Source organism: Lathamus discolor, chromosome 1, assembly GCF_037157495.1.
Source record: "Lathamus discolor isolate bLatDis1 chromosome 1, bLatDis1.hap1, whole genome shotgun sequence".
Taxonomy (NCBI): domain Eukaryota; kingdom Metazoa; phylum Chordata; class Aves; order Psittaciformes; family Psittacidae; genus Lathamus; species Lathamus discolor.
Genome location: NC_088884.1, coordinates 108,821,781 through 108,844,828, shown reverse-complemented (window position 1 = coordinate 108,844,828; position 23,048 = coordinate 108,821,781). Strand labels below are relative to the sequence as shown.

General features: G+C 47.3%; 1 protein-coding gene across 5 annotated transcripts; it reads left to right on the top strand.

Moving 5' to 3' along the window:
* Positions 1 to 8,831: 8,831 nt before the first annotated feature.
* On the top strand, positions 8,832 to 23,048 carry LOC136019578 (UDP-glucuronosyltransferase 2A2-like). 5 transcript variants are annotated; one of them, XM_065689900.1, is made up of 7 exons: positions 8,832 to 8,894; positions 9,500 to 10,387; positions 17,642 to 17,790; positions 18,480 to 18,611; positions 19,033 to 19,120; positions 19,846 to 20,065; positions 21,602 to 23,048. In XM_065689900.1, the coding sequence occupies exons 2-7, from the start codon at positions 9,652 to 9,654 to the stop codon at positions 21,879 to 21,881; spliced, it is 1,605 nt and encodes a 534-aa protein (XP_065545972.1). In that variant the 5' UTR covers positions 8,832 to 8,894; positions 9,500 to 9,651; the 3' UTR covers positions 21,882 to 23,048. The 5 variants fall into 5 exon arrangements, with proteins under 5 accessions (XP_065545972.1, XP_065545982.1, XP_065545991.1 ...); XM_065689910.1 differs by having other exon boundaries at positions 8,852 to 8,891; XM_065689919.1 differs by lacking the exons at positions 8,832 to 8,894; positions 9,500 to 10,387 and adding an exon at positions 12,491 to 12,723.

The following is a 23,048-nucleotide window of genomic DNA, read 5'->3' as shown; positions in this document are numbered from 1 at the left end:
GAGCTCCTCCCAGCACACGATGAATGGAAGTTGTTAGCAACCCCCACATGAGCATCTCCCCCATGGCCAGGTCCCACATAGGGTCCTGCACCCATCACCTCCAACCTCAGATTCTCCTACTGCTCTCACTCTTTGGGGAGGATGACACAAGTAGGCACAGTGATGGCTGTGCCCCCAACTCACTCCTGGGGCCATGTGGAGGAAATGGGGTGAGTGGGATGGGGACAAAACCAGCCCCAGGGTGGCTGGGAGATGGGCACAGCCTGGGGAGCTGGCACCAAGGAGGATTTGCCAGTTGCTTTTGTGCTGTTCTGCTCCCGGGGACCTGGAAGCTGGTACCCTCCTTTGAGTTATTTATATGCATCAATGAGATCCCCTCTCAGTCTTCTCCTTAGGCTAAACAGGCCCAGCTCCTGCAGTCTCTCCTAAGAGAGATGATGGCCAGAACCATGGCCAGAAGAACCACAGCTAAGGGGCACACTGCAGCACTACAGGACATGATGGAGCGAGGGGGCTGGAACAGCACTGCTAAAAGCTGGTGCTTTAAAATAGCTCTTTTTATGGTGCAGTCGTTTAAGAAAAGGTTGTTGGGTCCCAGTTCCTCAGATGCTGGAACACGGGCTGTCAGATGTGAAACAGCTCCACTGTATTCCAAGGAGGAGACTGACCATCAGGTGAGACCTGTCTGGGAACACAAGCAGCAGAACTCAGTAAAATATCACCATTCAGCAAAATCCTTGGAGTCTGGCCATTAGGTACCATAAACCCAGCAAAAGTAGGGGGTGAGGGGTGTTGCAGCAGAGGTAGCTGTGTAGAGAAAATAAAAAGAGAAGACACAAGATTGTGATTCTGCCTTGAAAGAGATGTTACGTTAAGTCATAATAAAATGCAGTAATTGCAAGGGGTTTCTGGTTCTCTCTCAGATGCTGGGAGCTTCTCTGTGTTATAGGATGGGGTTCGTGCATCACTTGCTTGCAGTGATTTGTTACAGAACAATGCAGCAGGCTCTGAACCCTCTCACCTTGCAGCCCAAGTACAAACAAACCTGACCCAGAGATGCCAGCATTGGAGTGGGCAAAAGTAATCGAGGTAACTACAGACTGAAGCAGCGATACCTGAACTGGTGAACGGTGGCTTCAGCCACTTCCGTCGTACAGAAGAGACGCCATGCAGGAAAGCAGCTCCTGAGCCTATGTCTGGTCACTCTGTGGTTTTGTCCTCTATAAATGTGCCTTTGCAGCCCTGACTCTTGTGACATCCAGCACATCCCATTCCATGCTGTACCTCCCCTAGGGATTTGCTTTTCCTTCCCAGCTTGTTTTATTTTGGGAGGGGTTTTTTTGAGGCCCCTTACTTCATGCCCTGAGATACTCATCCACATTGATCTGCCCCATCCTTTGGGACTCCATAGCCTTTCTGTATAATGCAGCCCCCCAGCTGTGTATTTGAAGGCTGAAGGCATCTTAGTCTATTCAGGCACTGATTTCCTCTGCTGGTTTATCCCTTAGCCTCTCAACATCGTGACATCTTGCTGCAGGAATTTCCTTTCATTCTTACTCCTGCCGTTATGACTCCGCACCACCAGTGTGTGGGTTGGCCCTGCTGCTCTTGAAAGTTACTGTCAGTAACTTGTTCCTCTCTAATTTGTTTCAGGCATGTTTTTCCTTCCCCAAATCTCGCACACATCTGCTCGTTGCTGCTTGGATATCCAGCCAGGCCTTCCAGTCACCCCTGCTCTGCTCCTCGGATGTTTCCATCTGTGTGGAAACACACAGATTTGCGTTTTGTTTCCCCAAAGTCTCTCTGGTCTGTAGATGACTCTCTAATGACACCTCTCTTTTGTCTGTAGATGACTCTCTAATGACACCTCTCTTTTGTCTGTAGATGACTCTCTAATGACACCTCACTCTTGTCTGTAGATGACTCTCTAATGACACCTCTTTCTTCCTCATAGTTCAGACAGCAGCTCCTGGGAAATGTATAAGGGCATCAAACATGCTTCAAGAAGTGCTTTCATTCACTGCTCTCCATGAGAAACAGGGGGGGTTGTATCTGTGTCTTTTGTCCCTGGGCTCAAAGTGCAATCCTGACTGCTCCCACTGCTGTAGATAGGGTGCTTGTGAGAGCTGAAGAATTGCAACACAACCAGGTAGGCGAGGCTAAAATGCTGTGTCCCACGAGTTTTGTGAGGACCTAAACTGCTAAGACCCCAGGGAAGAAACAAGTATTTGGTCAGGCCAGAGGAGGGATAGTGGAAGTAATTTTGCTGCTCAAAGCACCATGTGGCACATCGGGGAATGTGCAATTCCACACAAGCTCCCTCTTAAGCACCCTGGTAAAAACAGGACTTTGAATCCCTTGATATGAAGGCAGTGCATGTTGCCAGTGCCAAGGTGTACATGCGGGGGGTGAAAGCCGTGGTGAGGATGGGGGACCCTTCCTCCTCACGGCCGTGCGCAGATGCCAGGGAGTGGAGCCATGGACCACAGAAGGGGTTTCCTGCTGGCTTAGAGGCAGGAGTGTGGGGTCCTTGATGCTCACAGTAAGAGTGGTCAAGGGTGTTCCCACATTGCATGCAGAGGTCCAGACATCTGAGCTGATGACATCCGAATCAGGATGTTTCTCTCTCTCACTCCTCCAGCCTTGAAACACCTCAGGCAAAGGACAGGGCAGCCCCCACTGAAATCCCACCCGTGCTCCCGGTGCTAACAGAGGAGGAAACACAAACCTACCCTGGTGAAATACCCCAGGGATGAAATGGCATCCCGCAAGTTGCGAGGCAAAGCCCAAGTCCAAACCTCCAGACCCGGTTTCCCTGGAGCAGACAGGGTGCCTCTATTTGCCTCCCAGGCAGACGTGCAGAGCCACTCCTCCACGCTCCAATCAGCAGCAGATGAGGAGCTCCCTTCTGCCTCCCACGCCGGGCCTGACGGATCAGCTCCAAACCTGCAATATCAGAGGAAAAGCAGTGTCCCCTGCAACACTGCAACAGCAATGAAGAGAGTTCATGAAACCTTAAACTGAATCACTAAACCCAAGTGAAGTGTGAAAGCTAGCATGAGGTATTCCTGTCCTACAGCTGCGAGGTAGGGACAGAAAGATCCCATTTAGCTGAGAATCACGGTTAGGGTAAGGCTATTTCAGCTCGCTGACTTCTGCCAGAGTTTCCTTTTACCCCTGGGCACTACGTGGCAGTAAATATTTTACTGAGCACTTGCACATGTGCCTCTGCAGAATTGCTCAATCCACTCACTCCTGTGTGTACCCAGGGGTGAACTAACCTTGATATTTACCCTATCCAGCCTCACCTCTGATTCTCCCCACACAATTAAACCCCAAATACAGTCAAAACTTTGAAGTCTGCTTTGTTGCTGTAAGTGAAAGGAAAACCACAGAGCAATGTGGTGCTTCTCAGGGCAAAAGCTTCCCTTTTCCACCCTGGCACTGAGTTTTTGAGGTGCTGGCTGGCATCAAGGTTTTCTAGACATACAGGTGCCCTGCACACCATAACGGTGGAGAGACCCATATGTGGAAAACACTGGTCTGTATTGCCTAACTTTTGCATAACCCACCTTCACCTCAAAATAACCCTTTTGTTATTTAACAAGGCTGGAGGTTGCATCAGTACCTGCAGCACTTCTGCTTAGTAATGCTAGATGTGTAAAATACAGACACCTAACACCATCTACTTTCTTCAGCTCCAATTTCTCTCACTTGCTGCTGGATTTTGTCCTTTAATCCTCTCACAGTGCTTATCTTCTCTTCATTAAGAGTAATTTGAGCAGTAATCTTTAAACGGTGGACACGGAAACAAGACAAATTTAACAGTTTGGTTATGAGGCCAGAGGAGGGACTGCACCTCGTAATAGTTCTCATTTGCTATGGAAGAATTAGTTATCGAGGGGTTAGAAATGAAACCCAGGTTCTTGTCTGTCCCAGCCCACATGAATATGGCCTTTCAACAGCTGCTGGAAAAGCTTTAACGTTTTTATAGCACTTTCCCAAATAAGCTATATTAGCCTGAAAAAGAAGATACTATCCTGAATACAGAGGTCTACTGAAACTCCTGGCTGGAAGGCCAAACATGCTGGCATCATTGCCCTGAATTCTGAGGGCTTAGAAGAGGTCAGGTTGAATATTATGGGAAATACTCAAACCCTATGGTAAATGCAATGGAAGTGAACGAAATGCAATGGAAGTGCATTTTAGATGTCTCTATTTCCAAGTCATTAAAAACTTGGATCTCCAGAACCGAGGGCCATGCACCCAGCACACCACCTCTAGAAACAGCTCTACAAACAAACTGCAAGATTTTCTCTTTGTTCCTGTACACAGTTTATAAACAAGTCCATTGCTTATTATTATTATTACTACTATTATCTTGCCAGCTGTGATCCTAAAGGGAGAGGAAAGTCTTTTCAGCAGTCACACACCATACTTCTGAGCTACAGGATGCAAAGTCCTGAGAATCTGGCTCTGCCATAGCATAATAATATATATAGCATATAATATAGCATAATATAATACAGCCCAGCATGAGGAAGGCTATCTCAACTGTTAAATTACTGGAGCATAGCAAAGCAATAAATAATGCCAGAATACATGCCTTGTTGTGATCACCGCATATTGTATTACTTCCTCCTTTTTGAAAAGAGGGTAACTTATTTAAGCTCCTTCTGCCTCATACCCAACCTTGCCAGAGCAGCCCAGGCACAGAGCGGGCAAGCAGTAAGGCACGGACACAAACCGGTGTAAGCAAACTGCACCTTTGCAACTCAGAGCTTACATACCTGGGAAGACTCCACTAGGTAAGAGCTTTTGCTGCATGTCATTCATTCCCCAAATTATATTGCATCGAGTGCATGGGTTTTAATTGTCATTTTGGCTCCTGGTGGTTCAGAGCTCCTCCCAGGACATAGTGCCTTACATTCAAGCACTGACTTTCCAAGTGAGAGACACCCCAAAAGATGTGGATTTTGCTCCGAGAAGAACCTTTAGGGGTTAGGAGGGCCTCAGACCCATGTTTAGACACCTGAACTGAGCGCACAACATGACCAGATAGGTGGTGATGTGCCCCAGACAGTAGCAATGAGCTCCCTGCATTGAGTTCTCTCAGAGTGGCTGGAAACCATCTGTCACATATCAGAACAAACCACATGTTATTACTGGCATTATCATCACCCAAACGAAGGACTTGCTGCCTTATATCAGCGTGGGAAACACCAGCACTTCTAGCATCTCACCCTAAAAAAGGATGCCACTTCCAAGTCAGCCCTTTCCATATATACCTGTGCTCCCTCCTGCCTTGGCCTGCCTCTGGCATCGCTGGTTCATGGATGTGTAATGCAAGTGATTTGTTTGAGGGCTGGCACCCAGAGGTCTGGCTCATCTTGCCCTGTAAAGATGCTCCAACTTGAATTAATGGTGAAGCTCAAAGATGCAGCAGCTTTCTGTAGGGGCTGGGGCATGACTGTCAGGAAGTCACATTATTTACCAGCAGGGACACGGCTGTAGAAGGGTTGAGGAGGTTTAAGGATGCCTATGATATGATTTGCCCATCACAGATGTCCCTCCACCTTGTGCTGGCCAGGGCTCTTGCCCCAGGCCTAGCAGTATCTTCAAGCAAGCACTCCCTGTAGTGCTGCTGCCTGTCAACTAAGTAAGCCCCTGTGCTGCTTCTGGAAAGAAAGGTGGAGAAAGACTGGAAACTCAGAATGAGAAAAATGTATCTTTAAGTACAGGTAGGCTTAAGTGATAGAAACATCACAGGACACAGATACCAGGGCTGTTGCAATTGAAAACAGGCATTTTAAAATCAGATGTGATGTCCTGGATTCAGCAGTAGCAGTCATTTTTTTTACTTCTTAGTAGCTGGTGCAGTGCTGTGGATTTGAGTTTCGGCCTGGGAACCGCGCTGATAACACCGATGGTTTTAGTTGTTGCTAAATCATGTTTACTCGGACCAAGGACTCTGTGAGTCTCACGCTCTGCCAGGGAGGAGGGGAAGCTGGGAGGAAGCAGAGACAGGGCACCTGACCCAAACTAACCAAAGAGGTATTCCATACCACAGCACGTCATGCCCAGGAGGCAGAACTAGGGGCAGTTACCCAGAGGGGATAGATCACTGCTCAGTTGGGCTGGGTATTGGTTGGCGGATGATGAGCGGTTGTATTCTCTTCCCTTGTTATTTCCCTTATCATTATCATCATTGGTGGCAGCAGCAGTGGTTTGTGTTGTACCGTAGTTACTGGGCTGTTCTTATCTCAACCCGTGGGAGTTACATTCTTTCGATTCTCCTCCCCATCCCTCCGGGAGCAGGAGTGGGGAGGAAGTGGGTGGAGGGAGAGAGACACTGCGTGGCTGAGCTTAAACCACGACAGTTCTTTTGGGCGCTCAACGTGGGCACGAGGGGTTGAGATAACGACAGATCTGACCAGCGTGTGTCTAATCGTATTTGTGATACGCGTTCATTGTTTCAGATTAATAGTCACTCGTCACAATGCTGATTGATTGGCTCTCAAAGTTGTTGCTCTTGATCTCACAGTTCCAGCATGCTGTACCTTACTTACAGCCAGTATTTGCTGTGTTCGTGTTTACCAGCTGGGGGCATTGGGCTAAGGTTCTTGTTTTGTTGTACCTTATGGTAATGACTTGCAATGCAATAGAAGCATTGGACATGAAACTGATCTGGCTTGCATTCCCAGTGTGGTCACCACCTCTATACTTTGGGACGTATATAATAGAAGTGTATAGCGATTGCACATCTTTTTTCCCCTCCTCGGGTGGTCAGCCTATGAGGGAGACATTCCCACACACCCCTGCAACAAGTACAGCAGCTACTCAAACTCCGACCGCAGCAGACAGCGCAGCTACTCCAGCTCCAAGCACAGCAGCTACATCAGCCCCAGGGACAAGTACAGCAGCATCGTTTGAGAGTTCTGAAGGGTTTGAATGGCGTTTGGGTACCCTTGGGACCTGCCTGCTGACTGTGATGGGGATCAGCCTGTTGGCACTCATACAGAGTGTGTTTTATCCATGACCATTTTGTCTGATCTCTAAAGTTAAGCTGAGTCGGGTTTGGGTCTTGTCTAGGGTTAGACTACGATATAGGAGGACCACCAGGAGATTTTCCCCAAGGCTGGACAGTCACGTGTGGCAAGGTGTGTGGGACAGCATGGGCAAGTATGTAGTCCACTGGGCCCCTCCAATGCTTTGGAAGAGTCGGAGATGGAAGGCAGCAGTATGGAGTCCCCAGTGACAAGTTGCAGAACCTGCTGAAGGGGAGGGTGAACAATTTTTGGCCCGGTGGGCCCATGACACTTCAGGCCATCAGGGCAGAGATGCAACATAGAGATGGGCTCCTGACCGAGGGGTGGACTTAGCAATGGACACTATTGCCCAGGTTATTCATGAGTGTGAAACATGTGCTGCAATTAAACAAGCCAAACGATTAAAGCCTCTCTGGTATGGAGGACGATGGCTGAAGTACAAATATGGGAGGTCTGGCAGATTGACTATATCACACTCCCACCAACCCGCCAAGGCAAGTGCCATGAGCTTACCATGGTGGAAGCAACTACAGGGTGGCTGGAAACATACGCTGTGCCCCACGCCACTGCCCGGAACACTATCCTGGGCCTTGAGAAACAGATTTTGTGGCGACACGGCACCCCAGAGAGAATTGAGTCAGACAATGGGACTCATTTCTGGAATAGCCTTATAGACACTTGGGCCAAAGAGCATGGCATTGGGTGGGTATATCACATCCCCTACCATGCACCAGCCTCTGGGAAAATCGAACGGTACCGTGGGCTGTTAAAAACCACACTGAGAGCAATGGGTGGGGGAACTTTCAAGCATTGGGATACACACTTACCAAAGGCCACCTGGTTCGTCAACACCAGAGGATCTGCCAACAGGGATGGCCCAGCCCAGTCGGAACTTTTACATATTGTAGAGGGGGACAAAGTTCCTGTGGAGCACATAAGGAATTTGCTGGGGAAGACAGTCTGGGTTATTCCTGCTTCAGGTAAAGGCAAACCCACTTGTGGGATTGCTTTTGCTCAGGGACCCAGATATACTTGGTGAGTAATGCGGGAAGATGGGGAAGTCCGATGTATACCTCAAGGGGATTTGATTTTAGGGGAAACAGCCAATGAACTCAATTGTATGCTGTTGCCTGCTATGTAATACTTTTATAGCCCACCAACCAGATGTCTCCAGGTCCCCAGCAACTGGCCCTGACTTCCCTGCAACCATCATCCCAACAGAGAATGAACCAGATGAGTTCTGCAGCAAAGGAACGATCAGCATCAGCAGGCAACGATCCAACACTGCACACAGCCTCTCCTGCTCTGAAAGGCTGTTACGAGGGATGGAACCTGACATCATGGACCAAATGGAATCAGCAGCATTATAGGGATTGGTCCATGCACTAAGAAATGATCTCTCTGTGTGTGTGTATGTGTGTATGTATGTATATATATATGAGATAAAAGAGATGGTATGTTGAAAATGTGGGATCTGAGCATGACATGAGTGGTATGGAATAAGGGGTGGATACTGCCCTGGGTTCAGCAGTAGCAGTCAGTTTTCTCCTTCTTAGTAGCTGGTGCAGTGCTGTGGGTTTGACTTTTGGATTGGGAACAGCACTGATAACACCTACGGTTTTAGTTGTTGCTAAGCCATGTTTACTCTGAGCAAGGACTTTGTGAGTCTCATGCTCTGCCAGGGAGGAGGGGACGCCGGGAGGAAGCAGAACAGGACACCTGACCCAAACTAGCCAAAGAGGTATTCCATACCACAGCACGTCATGCCCACTATATAAACTGGGGGCAGTTACCTGGAAGTCTTGGATCACTGCTGGAGACAGGCTGGCTATCAGTCCGCAGGTGGTGAGCGGTTGTATTCTCTTCCCTTGTTATTTCCCTTATCATTATTATTATTGGTGGCAGCAGCAGTGGTTTGTGTTGTACCTTAGTTACTGGGCTGTTCTTATCTCAACCTGTGGGAGTTACACTCTTTCGATTCCCCTCCCCATCCCTCTGGGAGTGGGGGTGGGGGGTGGCAGGGTTGGGGGGGGGGGTTGGAAGGGCTGGAGTAAGAGAGAGGCTGCATGGCTGAGTTTAAACCACGACACCTGATCATATATTCTCCTGCAAATCTCAGTGTTTCTCCAGCGTTATCAGTAGTGCCACTTACTCACTAATACTTACAGTAAACCTGCCAGCATTTAATGAAACAGTAATTACATAGAAGAGATCCTCTGTTGTTTGCTTTTATGACAAGGATTCCTCAGAGAAACTACAAAGGGTAGATTTAAAAAGAGGCTTAAATTCATCCTTTGCAGAGGGAGTAGCTTGAGAGCAGACCTTTGACAGCAGTGAGGATTGCTGTCACCCTGCTAAGCAGGGATACTGGCAGGTTTCTGTCCTTTCTGCCAGGATAGAAGGCAGAAAAGCAGAAGTGAATCACCAAACATCCTCTTCTGTCGTTTCAGACCTGAGACCAAACGTGGGTTTTAAAGGCCTCACCTGTGCAACAGCAAACTCCTGCTTTTGCTAGTGAAGAGGCACCAAACACAGCACAGCGGTACAGCACTCCCAACTGGAAGGGAAACATTCCCGGGATACCTGGCCCTTTTGCCTTGCCATGGCCACAGAAGCCATCAGCTCTAAGAAATCCCTCCAGCTGCTCCTTTTCCAGGTTGCTCTTCTAGGGCCTGTCTTCTGTGGGAATGTGCTGGTCTGGCCAACAGAAGGCAGCCACTGGCTGAATATGAAGACAGTTACAGAGGAGCTCATCCGCCGTGGGCACAGCGTCACTGTCCTGGTGTCCAACGCTTCCCTCTTCATTAAATCCAGTGATGATGCCGTGGAGAAGTTTGAGGTCTATAATGTGCCCTTCAAGACGGAGACCATTGAGGCCTCGATTGAGAAGCTAGTGGCACTGTGGCTGAACAACAGGCCAACCATCCTGAACTTCTGGAAGTTTTACAGGGAGGTGGGGAAGCAGTTCAAGACCTGGCACGAGATGAACAGGCTGATGTGCGACGCAGTGCTAACCAACCACGAGTTGATGGCCCACCTGCAGGGGTCCGGCTATGACCTGCTGCTGTCAGACCCGGTCACCCTCTGCGGGGACCTCCTGGCTCTCAAGCTGTCCATCCCCTTCGTGTACTCGCTGCGCTTCTCCCCAGCCTTCACCGTGGAGAGGCACTGTGGCAAGATGCCAGCACCACCGTCCTATGCACCTGCAGCCCTGTCCGAGCTCACCGACAACATGTCCTTTGGTGAGAGGATAAAAAACATCTTGTCTTACCACTGGCAAGACTTCATTTTTCAGAGCTACTGGGCACACTGGGACACCTACTATAGCAAGATCTTAGGTAAGTCTCCTGTTGCTTTACTGCTCATTACATCACAGCCTCTTCGTTAAGAGCTGCAGAGCTACGAACCTGGCAGGGCCACAAAGTCTGGGAGAGGTCAGCAAGCAGTTTGTCATTATGTGCCTATGTGGAAAAGAGAAGGAGCCACCAGGGTCCAGCAGTTTCACCTGCTCCCCTGTCAGGGTGCTGTGCTGTGCTATGCCATGCATTGAGACAGCAATCGGTGGTAATACCCATTGATGGATTTTGCTTTTGCCATAATGATTTTTAATGTGGAGATTGAAGCAACTTCCACAGCATTTAGGGCCCCCAGCAAGCCTGTGCAGCTTACACAATCCCCCCCTCCAACAACTGCCTACACATCCAGGTACAGAGCTGTTTTCCTAATCCAGAATATCGTAACAAGGAGAGGGGAGCTGGTAAACTACAAGACAACCCCGTCGCCATCAGTAACAACGCTGAAAGCCATTGTGGCTTTTGAGTAGAGACTTCACGTACGTCACTGGTCACATGAAACCAATCCTCTTTGCACAAAACAAGTTTTGTTAAAACATAGCCTCTGCCCACAAGCAAACAGTGAAAGCAGCAAGTCTTTCCCTGCAGGCTTTTCTTCTGGGCTGTTTCGAGGGACTATGTAGAAAAAGATGTGTATTTAGGTATTAAACACATGTGATCAACACGCCATTTTTAGTGACCTCTCATTAAGGTCCTGACAAAGAGCACTGTAAACCCCTCAGGGTTCAATTGCCTGCAAGTACCTGTACGCTGCGGGACTGTACACCTCGAGTACACGAAACTGTTGTTATATGCACAGCAGACAAGGTGTCTCAGGTTGGCTGCTCACAGCTCAGCTGCTTCCACCACCCTCGTTTTCACCTGGGAAAAGATGCTTTAGGCTGCTTTATGGAAGCTGCAGCAAAAGCCTTGCTCAACAACTGCAGGAAGCCATTGTGTAACAGAGCTGCAGAGAAGCCCAGTGGTGATAATTTTTAGCACAGTGAAGAGGACTTACAGGATTTCTTAATTGCACATCAGAAGGGTGACCATAAATAAAACTGCTTAACAGATTTTCTGGTTCAACTCATAGTGTATTGCTGGCACTAAGTGCCAGGGGTGCAGCCCACCAGCTTTTTCTGCTTGTGATGCGTGCGTTGAAGAGACAAGGCACTATGAAAGGATGCTCATTTGCTTTATAAAGGAGCAGGGTGCCCACACAGAGGGTGAACATCTTTGGTGCATCCCAGCTGTGCTTCAAAGAGCCAGAAGAATGGAAAAGTCACCTCTTCTAGCAAACAAACAGCATAGAGGCTGTAGTTAGACAGGCAGGAGGGCTAGAATAACCAACAGGCCACAGTCCACACTGGGTTTTGCCCCTGAGGGCTGAGAGGTCTCCCTTCTGCTCCAGCGGAAGCACATTGTACAGCTCCAGAGAGCCATTTACCACCAGATGGTGCCAGCTGGTCCCTGTCACAGTTTAACGCAGGAAACCAGGCCATTATCCACGCAGGACTTTCCACCGGCGAACTTGGCTGCCTGCCCGCCCGGGCACGGCACTGTCACGCACACCCAGCCCAGCCTGGCAGCACAGCTGCTCCCTGTGGGGCATTGCCGTGCAGAGCAGGCTATGGCTGGGAAGGAGGTGGCCGTGCTGTGGCTGCTGGCTGTCCTGGGCTATGGGTCTGGAGGGAAGGTGTTGGTCTGGCCGGCTGACAACAGCCACTGGCTGAACATGGAGTACATACTCGACGAGCTTGTGGTCCGGGGCCACGAGGTGACTGTGCTGCTGCCTTCGTGCTTCCTCATCCTCAACGCCACACAGACCTCGCCCTTCCACTTTGAGGTGATTGAGGCGCCAATCACCAAAAAGGAGATGGCTGCCATGCTGGAAGAAGGTTTCTATTTTTGGTTTTATGAGGAGAGACAGCTACCCATCTGGGAAAGTCTTTACAGGACGGCTCAAATACTGTACAAGATGGAGAACTTTACCAAAACCATTTGTGACAGAGTCCTGAAGAATAAGGCACTGATGCAGAGACTGAGGGCATCCAACTTCGATGTCGTCTTGGTAGACCCACTGCTACCCAGCGGAGAGCTGATTGCTGGGAAGCTGGGTACCCCCTTCATGTAAGCCTTCTGGTTCTCGATGGGCAACACAGTGGAGCGTCTTTGTGGGATGCTCCCAGCACCTCCCTCCTATGTACCAGCCACCCTAAGCAGCCTAGCAGATAGGATGTCCTTCCTGGAAAGGCTAAAGAACATCTCCTACACTGCTCAGGATTTTACGTATCATTTCCTTCTCTGGGGAGGCTGGGATCAATACTACACTGATGTGTTAGGTAAGGCTGCTTTTACTTCCAGAAATTACATCTGCTGTATGTACAAGGGTAAATACCCAGAGCTGAGAGGTTAAGGCACAAATTGGAAGCAAAGCAGCCCTGGACACACTCTCTGTCCTCCAAAATTCCCAAGTCAAGTCAAACATTCCAGGCAAGTACAAACGTTACCTCTAATCCTGACCTGCTGACACTAGTACAGATGAGTTCATACAGGTATGGTGCTAAAGCCACTTGAAACACAGCTCCTCAGTCATATTCATAGATGAATCATGACAGACACTTAAGAACAGTGAAATAATACTATATATCCACCAAACACTAGTAGGGAATGAAACCTTTGGAAGTAGAAATAAAAAACAGGTTTGGAAAGCTATACAACACTGCCTTTTTTCTCCTAGCACCGTTCTTGTTTGCTAGCTTATCTCAAAATGAGAGATAACGGCCTCCTCCAGTCCTTGAAAGGACTGGGAGAGCAGATGAGCCCCCGTTTGCAGTGATAGAAGGCCCCCAGCAGAGAGTTCTTTGCTTTCTTGAAAGTGTCTAAAGAAACTATTAAAATACAGTTTTATTTCTTTATAGATATTTTTCTTTTTTACATAATGGTTGCATAATTATTGTCACATTTCTGCTCTGGTTATTGTAATGCTTAAAAGGAAATAGGGCAAGTATACATGCGTTGGAGGTGGGCAGCTGATTTGTTAAGACATCCTACTATTAGAGTAGCTAGCTGTGTGTTTATGTGCTGCTTATCATGTTTGGCAGAGAAGAGGAAACCGTGTGCTGGCAGAAGCACGGTTTGCCAACCTCCTGCTGCGTAAGCCTCAGGGCTGCTTGAATTTCGAGTTGTCTTTTTTATTGCTAAATGTGGGGGTTAGCATTTAACACTCTTATGCGTAATTCCTGTTTTGTTAGCTGTGTTAGCCTAGCTGTTCTCTACCGGGATATGCTTTGATCTGGAGCGTATCTAGTCCTGAAAGAGGTGTGAAAGGAAGAGGCAAGCATCGCACAGAAATGGGGCAATGCCCCAGCTCCTGCAGTGCATGCAAGCACCTTCTCTTTTGCCTTGGAAAATCTTCTTCAGAGTTCTTATTATTCTAGCTGCTTTCCTAGAGCTACCTAAAGGCTTTTTCAAGAGGTGAGGTTGAGGCATGATGAAAGACTGCTTGCTCCACTGTCAGTCCAGTCAGGGAAGGTCACATCATTGTGCTGAGCTCCTGGAGGAGTGCTCAGGCCCTGTTTAGATGCAGTCTGAGCCTCATTCACCCTCTGCTCAGGAAAGAGGCTGCCTGTTCTTTTCCTTGAACACATTAGTAGCACCAAGCATGCAAGCATCTCCACTACATCCACAGGATACAGTCAAAAGGAGAACTCAGGTCTCTTGTCTTGGCACTCTCTATCCTGGACTACATGATACAGATACACTGATGCCAGTTTGCAGCATCCTCCCAGGAGAAGATACCTAAGCAGGAAGGTGAGCAAAACCTGTGCTCCTTACCTACTTCTGTTTGCCTCCTGTGGAGGCCTGGCCGTGGACTCATCTCTACAAGGACTGTGCCCTTCCAGTGGCAGTGTTATGTATCCACAACATCTGGTTACAGAGAAGACAGAACTGCGGGCTAGATGTGAATCACTGCAGGGCATTTTGCGCCTAGTAAGTGAGAAGAAAAAAACTGTAACCAGCTTTACAGGTAGCTTGGTTCTTCCAGGGCAAAGAAGCAAATCTAGGCTGACAATTGATCAAAGAGAGATCCCATGGCACATGATGTTGTACTCAGCAAAGACAGCTTGGGGGTGGAAGGGGGAGTTTGCCAGGGCTGCTCAGCGACACGCTGGGTGGTGAGCTGGTGTCAGCAATTGCTCTTTCTGAATTGCCAGTTTTTCTTAGGGTTTTTTTTTCTGTTTGTTTATTAAGCAGTCCCTATCGCAAACCATGAGTTTTGCAACTTTTGCTCTTCCTTCTCCCCTCCTACTGTGGGGGAGTGAGAGGCAACAAGTGAGTAAGCAGAAACAGGAGTTGCTGTTATTTCAAGATCGGCTGTGGCTCTGCAGGAGGCTCCAGAATGAGATTTGCTGCTCTCCCCACCCTCCCATGGCTGGCTTGCCCTCTGGCCAAGCTTGGCACCAAGTGGTTGTCAGTTTTATTGGCTGGCTCTTAAGTGTTTGCACACTGTGGCAGTGAACTCCTTCCAGCTTAATCAGACTGGAGTCGTACATGGATCACTGAGATGACGGGGCCAAGGTTCCCCTGGCTGCTCTGGGCCTACGCATGCTGCTGGAGCACTGGCTATTGTGGTAAGGTGGTGGTCTGGCCCACCGATGCAAGTCACTGGATCAATATAAAAGTGCTGCTGGAAAAGCTTGTTCTCCAGGGTCATGAAGTGACTGTGCTGGTGGCCTCAAGCAATCTGCTCATCAACTATGAAGACACCTCCTCCCCCTTCACCTTTGAGGTCCTGCAAGTCCCCTTTACCCAGAAGGACCTGGATGATCTCATGGATGACTTCCTCAATTTCTGGATGAATGAGGTCTCTAACCTCTCACCCTGGGAATTCATGTGGAGGATGAAAAAAGACCAGGAGGTCTTTAACAATATGTTGAAGCAGACCTGTCATACCTTTGTGACAAACACTCAACTGATAGCAAAGCTGCAGCAGGCCAGTTTTGATGTCCTGATTGCTGACCCCCTGTCTATATGTGGGGAGCTCGTAGCAGAAATCCTAGCAATCCCTTTTGTCTACAGCTTCCGCTTCTCTGATGGGAATGTGGTAGAGCGGCTGTGCGGTGGGCTCCCATCCCCACCTTCTTATGTGCCCGCTAGCACAAGTGGGCTGACAGATCGTATGTCCTTCACGGAAAGACTAAAGAACTTCCTCTTTTACTTGTACGTGGATTTCTTTTTCTTGGAGCTGTGGGGAGATGAATGAGATGGGTACTACAGTAACGTCTTGGGTAAGCCAGTTGTTGAGTGGTTTCTCCTCTTGCATAGGCTGTGCCTTTTGAATGTCTGGTGCCTCAGTGCTGTTGTCTCAAAATACTCTTTTTCTCAGTGGCCAGCAGAGACGGTAATCCTGTTCCAGTCACATGGAGGCTTTCCCTTTTATGTCTTGTCTAGTCTAACAGACACTACTAGAGTTTTGCCCTAGTTCCTCTTGAGGGTCTTTAGACCACGTTAGTACTGATCTTTGCCAATGATGATAGTGCTGGTGAGCTCTTGCAGTGAGATGTATTCCCATTTTAGTGCTTTCAGAGGACTGTTGTTGCCTTCTCATCCTGATGAGTGGCACTTTCACAATTAAGGGGGCAGTAGGTAAAGGCTGGAGGACAAAATTGTTCCTAACTGTGAGGCACTGGAAGCAGCTCCATTGACAACAGAGGGATGGAGTTAACCCTGTTGTAACGAGGAACACTGTCTGTCTCTGAACAACTGCAGAGCAAAAAAAAGCACCCTTTGCTCTCACTGCATTATGTCTGCAGGTATCATTTTGAATCCTGTGTAGTACAGGGCACTAAGCATGAGTTCATTTTCTCCAATACTAAATGCGAAGAACTGTCACCTTTCCCTTTCTTTCACCATTCAGATTGTGAAATAGTCTCCTGAAACTAGACAAATCAATGAAATTTTTGTTCCAACCTCATACAACTCAGGCTTGATTCAAAGTCTACTAAGGAGACCTTTTGTTCAATGGACTTCGAATCTTGCACAGAATATCTGTATTTAGGCAGATAAGGAGTGAACAGCAGGCACAAGGCCATCTATTCTGCTGCCCTTTAACCTCTTCGTGTGTTTCCCAAGAAAACCTCTGTGCTCTGCAAACTAGCCCCTTTTCCCCTGATTGTTATTTTTCTAACACCGCACAAGATGTAATTACAACCTTATATCATTGTACTTGTAAAGGCAGGCTTCATTTTCACCCCAGTAACTTCGTAACTGACTCATTGTTCTTTACCTAAAAAACCATTTTGAAATTACTGGGGTAAATTATAACGCTGATCAAGTAGCATAAGAAGAAGACACTCTACAGATAGAGAGATTTTTTCTTGCTGCTTGGTTTGCTTGGTTCCTGCTTGCATTAGGCTTTAGACAATCATTTACCAACACTTGTAACCCTTTTACTCTCCACCTCCCCTTTGTGGGGAAAATACTGCAAATCCGACTTGCCACATGTACCTGAGAATATAGATGTTTCCAAACGGGAAGTTATAAAACTACTTTAGGCACTGGATTTTTTTTTCTGTAGATCAGTTTCTGAAGACATTGGATTTTGCATAAAAAGACATTGAAAAAACATCTATGGATTTGGCTAAATTTTCCCAGTATGTGTCAGAAGGAGCTGACCCAGCCCCTACAAGAACTAGGGATAGATACACCTGTAGTAGTAATGTTATTGAGTAACCAGTAGTAATTAGTAGTATGACTGTACCCTGAGCAGCCACTGACTGAGTCACCATTTGAAAAATGCCACAGACCTGTAGGAGCTTTCCTCCTGCCTGGCTGGTGATCATCCCTTTGTAATTCATCTATTTTTCATTCAGAACTAAATTTTCTGTGATTTTTCTATTCCCCAAAATGCGCTTTTATTCCAAGCACAGATAACAAAGTCTTTCAGTGCTACAAGAACTGCACTGTCACAGGAACTAAATGCTTCCTACTTGCTCTTGTACTGCTCTACATTCATTCTGAAGGTTCAAAATACTTCTAATGATTGTACTGCCTTGCTCATGGAATCCTGCCAAGGCTGAGCACAGGACAGGACAAGACAAGGGATAGGTCTAGATTTGTCTCTTTTCCTTGCATGCGTGACCTGATAGACTCCACTGACTGGGAGTGCCCAAAGAAAAGGTAAGGCTCCTTTGCACAATCTACAGCAAACAAGACCGCTGCCATGCGTGTTGTAAGCCCTTTGTACCTTCTTTACAGGGAGGCCCACAACGCTGTGTGAGACGATGGGGAAAGCAGAGATATGGTTAATCAGGACTTACTGGGATTTTGAATTTCCACGCCCTTTCCTGCCCAACTTCGAGTTCGTTGGAGGACTTCAGTGCCAGCCCGCAAAGCCCTTACCAAAGGTACCCAGCTTTGTTCTGCCACTGGCTGGTTGTTTCTCTCTCTTATCAACTGTGCAAGCCATATTCTGGGGAAGCTCATTCCTAAAGAAGGCGCTCTGCTGCCAACGGCAAGCATGCAGCTATTTAGCAATCTGTTCGTACTTGTGCAAACTGAGGGCTGCGATGACAGCCTGCTGTCTTCAAAGAAGATAGCTGAGATCAGCAGGAGGGAATACAGTGTTTGCTTTAGGAAAAACAGGTACTACCTCACAGTAGTAAGTGTAAGATTTAATTCTAAGACACAGACTCGCAGCCTACAGTAACAGTGGCATACCTGATGCAGAAAGGCACTGTGACAGGACAGATTATTTAGACAAAACGGAGTCCAGACTTGCAGAGTGATAAACACTGGTCTACTGTTGCTTAGTTTAAGACATCTTAAAGTAAGTAAAATACTCGGCCTCTTCAGCCTACACTCTGCTGTGAATGGCAGTACTCTGGTGAAATCTGTCTCAACTTGTCCTGCACCTTCTTGGGCAGAAACTGTTCTGCACAGGGCCAGATCTCTCTTTGTAATGCCCTTGTGTAGCCAGAGGTGCTTACGCACCACCATCATCTTGATAAGCTAAAAAGGTTATGTCCCCTGTTCACAGAAAACTGTTTCATCTGCAGTGCGTAACTACTCTTCGTATGTGTTCTTCCTCTCCTAGGAAATGGAAGAATTTGTTCAGAGCTCAGGAAAACACGGCATTGTGGTATTCTCTCTTGGGTCAATGGTCTACAACCTAACTGCTGAAAAAAGCAACCTCATTGCCAGAGCCCTCAGCCAGCTTCCACAAAAGGTGAATTTCCTTTCAAGTCTAAACCAGCTCGCCTTGCTTTTAGTTACCCCTCTTGCTTTCAGCAAGCCTTTTACGTTTGGACTGGCCTGTTTTTTACCTGTGTCTCTGCCGCACATGCCACACTTGGGAAGCTGGGCTCTGCAGAGGGGCAGACTGCTGAGTCAGCTCACGGGCAGTTCTGGTGTTGCCCCTTCTCTGAACCAAATCACATGGAGGTGCGTCCATAGGCCAAAATACAAAAATCTCTCTACGTGATTTTTATAAGCAGATAGTAACTAATCAAAGAGCTAAACTGGAGCCAGAGCTATTTCAATTACTGGGAAAAGGTACATGGGTTGGAGATAAAGCCCTATATTACATGTAATAATACAGAAGGGCATGTCACATGCACAGCATTTATCTTCTTCTTTCTTTGTTCAAGGTCCTCTGGCGGTACAAAGGAAGCAAACCAGAAGCTCTCGGCTCCAACACCAGGATTTATGACTGGATACCCCAAAATGACTTGCTTGGTGAGACTAATTCCATCTGGGATGCAATGAGCCCTTCGAAATACTGTTCCCTTGTTTTTCCACTGAAATGGCTTATTCAAGGCAAACCAATCACATAAAACTTGTGGCCACAACTAGTTCTATAGCTTAAACAGCAGAGGTTTGCTCTTGAAGCCTTAACTTCGTAGCCTATTTCTGACTTAAGATGGGTTGCTGTACAAGAACCATGGCAGATGCAGCCAGGCTGTGAAGGAAGTTGAGCAGTAGCTGAAGAAGGCAGTAGCTTGAGCTTACCTATGCAGATGCATCTCTAAAGCAAAAGCCTTTCTTATGGAGCTCAGTGGCAATTGTCTGGAAGGACTAAAATTCACCTGCAGGCATGAGTTAATATGAAAGTAGACATGAACTCTGGAGGTCCATTTGGTAGTTAAACTCCAGAGCTCATTCTTCAAAATCCTTGACCTAAGCAGGGGGCTGTTGTGAACCTGGTATCATGTAGAAGCTGTACCTGCACAACAGCAGACAGGCCAAAGTAACTCTGGGACAGTCTGGAAAACATGCCGATTCACACACTGCATTAAAATAATCATGCATGTGTGAAAGCTGAGTGTGCAAGCTCTGATGCTGAGTCAGAGGTCACGGCTGTTCCTTTCTCTTGCAGTGCAGGTGCCTGGGTAGTTTGCAGTGCTCACAGCCTAGTGAATCTAGTCTGCCACAGTTGCTGTTATACATGTCTCTCCTTCCAGGCCATCCCTTGACAAAGGCCTTTATTACTCATGGTGGGACCAATGGGATCTATGAAGCTATCTACCATGGGATCCCAATGGTTGGGATTCCCATGTTTGCCGACCAGCATGACAACATAGCTCACATGAGAGCAAAGGGGGCTGCAGTCGGGCTGGATTTCAGCACAATGACAACGCAGGACTTAGTTGATGCACTGAATACAGTCATTAACAATTCCACGTGAGTTTTGTTCTTGCCTTACAGTGGGATGAGGTTATTAAAATCTTGGGCTGCTGATGTGAGAAGTTCTGGTGGCCCTTCTGGGAACCAAAAATACTGAGTAGCTGGAGTCTGGGTTTCAGATGAAAACCGTCTTTCATTTCTGAGCATCAACATTTCTCAGAGATCAGTAATTTCATTTTCCTCATACTACATTTTCTGATTCCTTTGATAGAAAGCTCTTGGAAAACCCAGAGCAACTCTTGAGACAGTTTTCTGCTCTCTCTCCATTGACAATTACAGCTATAGTATGTCTATGCTGTCTGTAGCCACAGTTCCTTCTTCTGCACCTGAGCTACCCATATCCTTAGGTCACCGTACCTATCAGTCTGGAACTGGAGGGTAAGGAAGCCTGGCAGCTGGAATCCCTTGCTAAGGATAAGACCATTGACAAAGGATTAGAAAAAAGCCAGGAGTCCTCAGTCTTCGGCTGTGACTTTTGTCAAGGGTGAAGGACAGGTATCCCATCAAGGAAGAACCTGAAAATTGCCAAAGCAAATAGACAAACACTGATGAAGGCAGCCAGTATCTGAGGGAATTAACCATGGTGAAACTGATCTATAATGACCTGGATGACGACCAGGCATCCAAAGACCCGGATGCAACCCAGTGTGTGCAGCTCTGTCCTCCCCTGCCAACCTCTCCCTTAGTTTTAATGCTGGCCATGACATCATAACATATGGAATATCCCTTTGGTCAGTCGGGGTCAGCTGTCCTGCCTGTGTCCCCTCCCAGCTCATCGTGCATTCCCAGCCTACGCACTGTCAGGGTGGTGTGAGAGGCAGAAAAGCCCTTGACTCTCTGTAAATACTGCTCACCAGTAACAAAAACATACCTGTGTTACCAACAGTGTTTCCAGCACAAACCTAGAACATAGAATCACAGAATGGTTTGGGTTGGAAGGGACCTGAAAGCTCATCCAGTTCCAACTCCCTGCCATAGGCAGGGACACCTTCCACTAGAGCAGGTTGCTCAAAGCCCCATCCAACCTGGCCGTGAACACTGTCAGGGATGGGGCAGCCACAGCTTCTCTGGGAAATCTGTGCCGGTGCCTTACCACCCTCACAGTAAAAAACGTCTTCCTAATATCTCAACTAAATCTACCCTCTTCCAGTTTAAAACAATTACCCCATGTCCTATCACTACACATAGCCCGAACTAGCTACTATGAGGAAAATTAACTCTATCCCAGCCAAACCCAACACTCTATTATATCGGAACAGAAAATGCTGCAAATGTTCCCATGCTGATTTTTTTAAAAGGAGTATCTGGAATATTTTTGAGTAACATTTCCTTATAAAAGATTGGCTTTCTCTATTACTGTTCACAATCCAATTTTATGCAGGTAAGCGTAAACTGGGCCAGTTTCAAATATATTTGAGTAACACGGATGAAAGTAAAAGCAGGGATGTCTACTTTCCTCAACACTGGCAGGTGCTGAATGGGTTGTTTCAGGAATCAGTGAGAAATCTCATTGGTTTCTTCTTTTTTCCTCAGCTATAAGGAAAATGCTCTAAGGTTATCCAAGATACACCATGACCAGCCACTCAAGCCTCTGGACAGAGCTGTCTTCTGGATTGAATTTGTCATGCGTCACAAAGGAGCAAAGCACTTGAGGCCAGCTGCTCACAATCTCACCTGGTACCAGTACCACTGCCTGGACGTTCTGGCATTCTTGTTCACCTGTACAGCCACTGCTGTCTTCATTCTTGTCAAGTGCTGCTTATTTTGCTGTAGGAGACGCGGCAAAGGGGTTGCAAAGAGGAAGAAAGAATAATCATCCTGCTTCTGCCAGCACTTTTTCTTCTCCTATGCCCATTCAGCAAGGCATTTATGCACATACCTTCCCAAATAAAATGATTAGAGTATGCTTTAAGCTAGGCGTATCATGAAGCACCCCACTGAACTGGGTCATACTAAAAATCTGTTGTGAGGCAGGGCTACTTGCTTCACCAGCAAATTCCTTCTGGCCTAAATAAGATCAAATTATAGCTACTTCATCCCTTGGGACCCCCTTAGCTGATCACACGTATGGTCTGCAGAACGATGATTGTTGGTCGAACTTTTCAAATTCATTTTGGTATTGCACAAATTCAGCCTTCCCATATGTGGTACCGTGGGTCCCTTAATCTGCATCTAGTCTCCGTACCTTAACTCTGTCCTCTCCTGTAATGACACCCAGGTTTGATGATTCACAACCAAAATGCCTCTCCTGTCAGAATAGCTCTCTCCAGATTGGACAGTCATGGGCTCCTAAAAAGCACCCATCTGAATGGCCGAGATCATGAAAACCTGGGAGCTGTAAGTGCCTGGTGGAGCCTGTATATCACATTTTTACAAATGCACTACTTGGCAGCTGAAGGGAGACCAAAATCCCCAAACCACCAGAGAAATCACTTTGCTGAAAATAACGTCTTTCCCATTCAGTCTGCAGTCCTCCTGCACAGGCCACTGTTGTAGCTGCAATAATGAAGGTGTGAAAACCACCTCTGTCAGGTGCTTGCCCATCTTAGTCCCCTAAATGCCCCCGAGCCATGCTAACTCATAAATGCAGGAAAACCTCTAGACATGGAATTTGCAAGGAAGAAACATTACATGTGGGAACAGTGCAACAGTCACTTGCCTTGCCTGGAAAGTTTGGGGGAAAATAATGTTGCTCTTGGCTCAGGTAAGAGCGGTAGTAAATACAGCACTCCATACATTGTTCAAGGTGACCTTACCGACGAAAGCCAGCTAAAATTATGTTAGCTGAAGCCTCCTGTTCTAGGCAAGGCTATTCCACTGCTGTGCCGGCTTACTCAAGAAGGAACCAATCCCAATTTTAACTGGTATTTGTGGTATTCTGGATGCTGCAGAATTGTTTTCAAACAGAACAGGCTGAGAAAACATGGCATATTTGTTTACATAATAAAATTCCTATACTCTGTTAGCTTTATTAGCATCA

Excerpts from the sequence above, each read along its gene's own strand:
- LOC136019578 (XM_065689900.1), top strand. The coding sequence starts at position 9,652 with ATGGCCACAGAAGCCATCAGCTCTAAGAAATCCCTCCAGCTGCTCCTT. Across the intron at positions 17,791-18,479 it reads CCGCAAAGCCCTTACCAAAG|GAAATGGAAGAATTTGTTCA; the intron begins GTACCCAGCTTT and ends TTCCTCTCCTAG. Across the intron at positions 18,612-19,032 it reads TCAGCCAGCTTCCACAAAAG|GTCCTCTGGCGGTACAAAGG; the intron begins GTGAATTTCCTT and ends TCTTTGTTCAAG.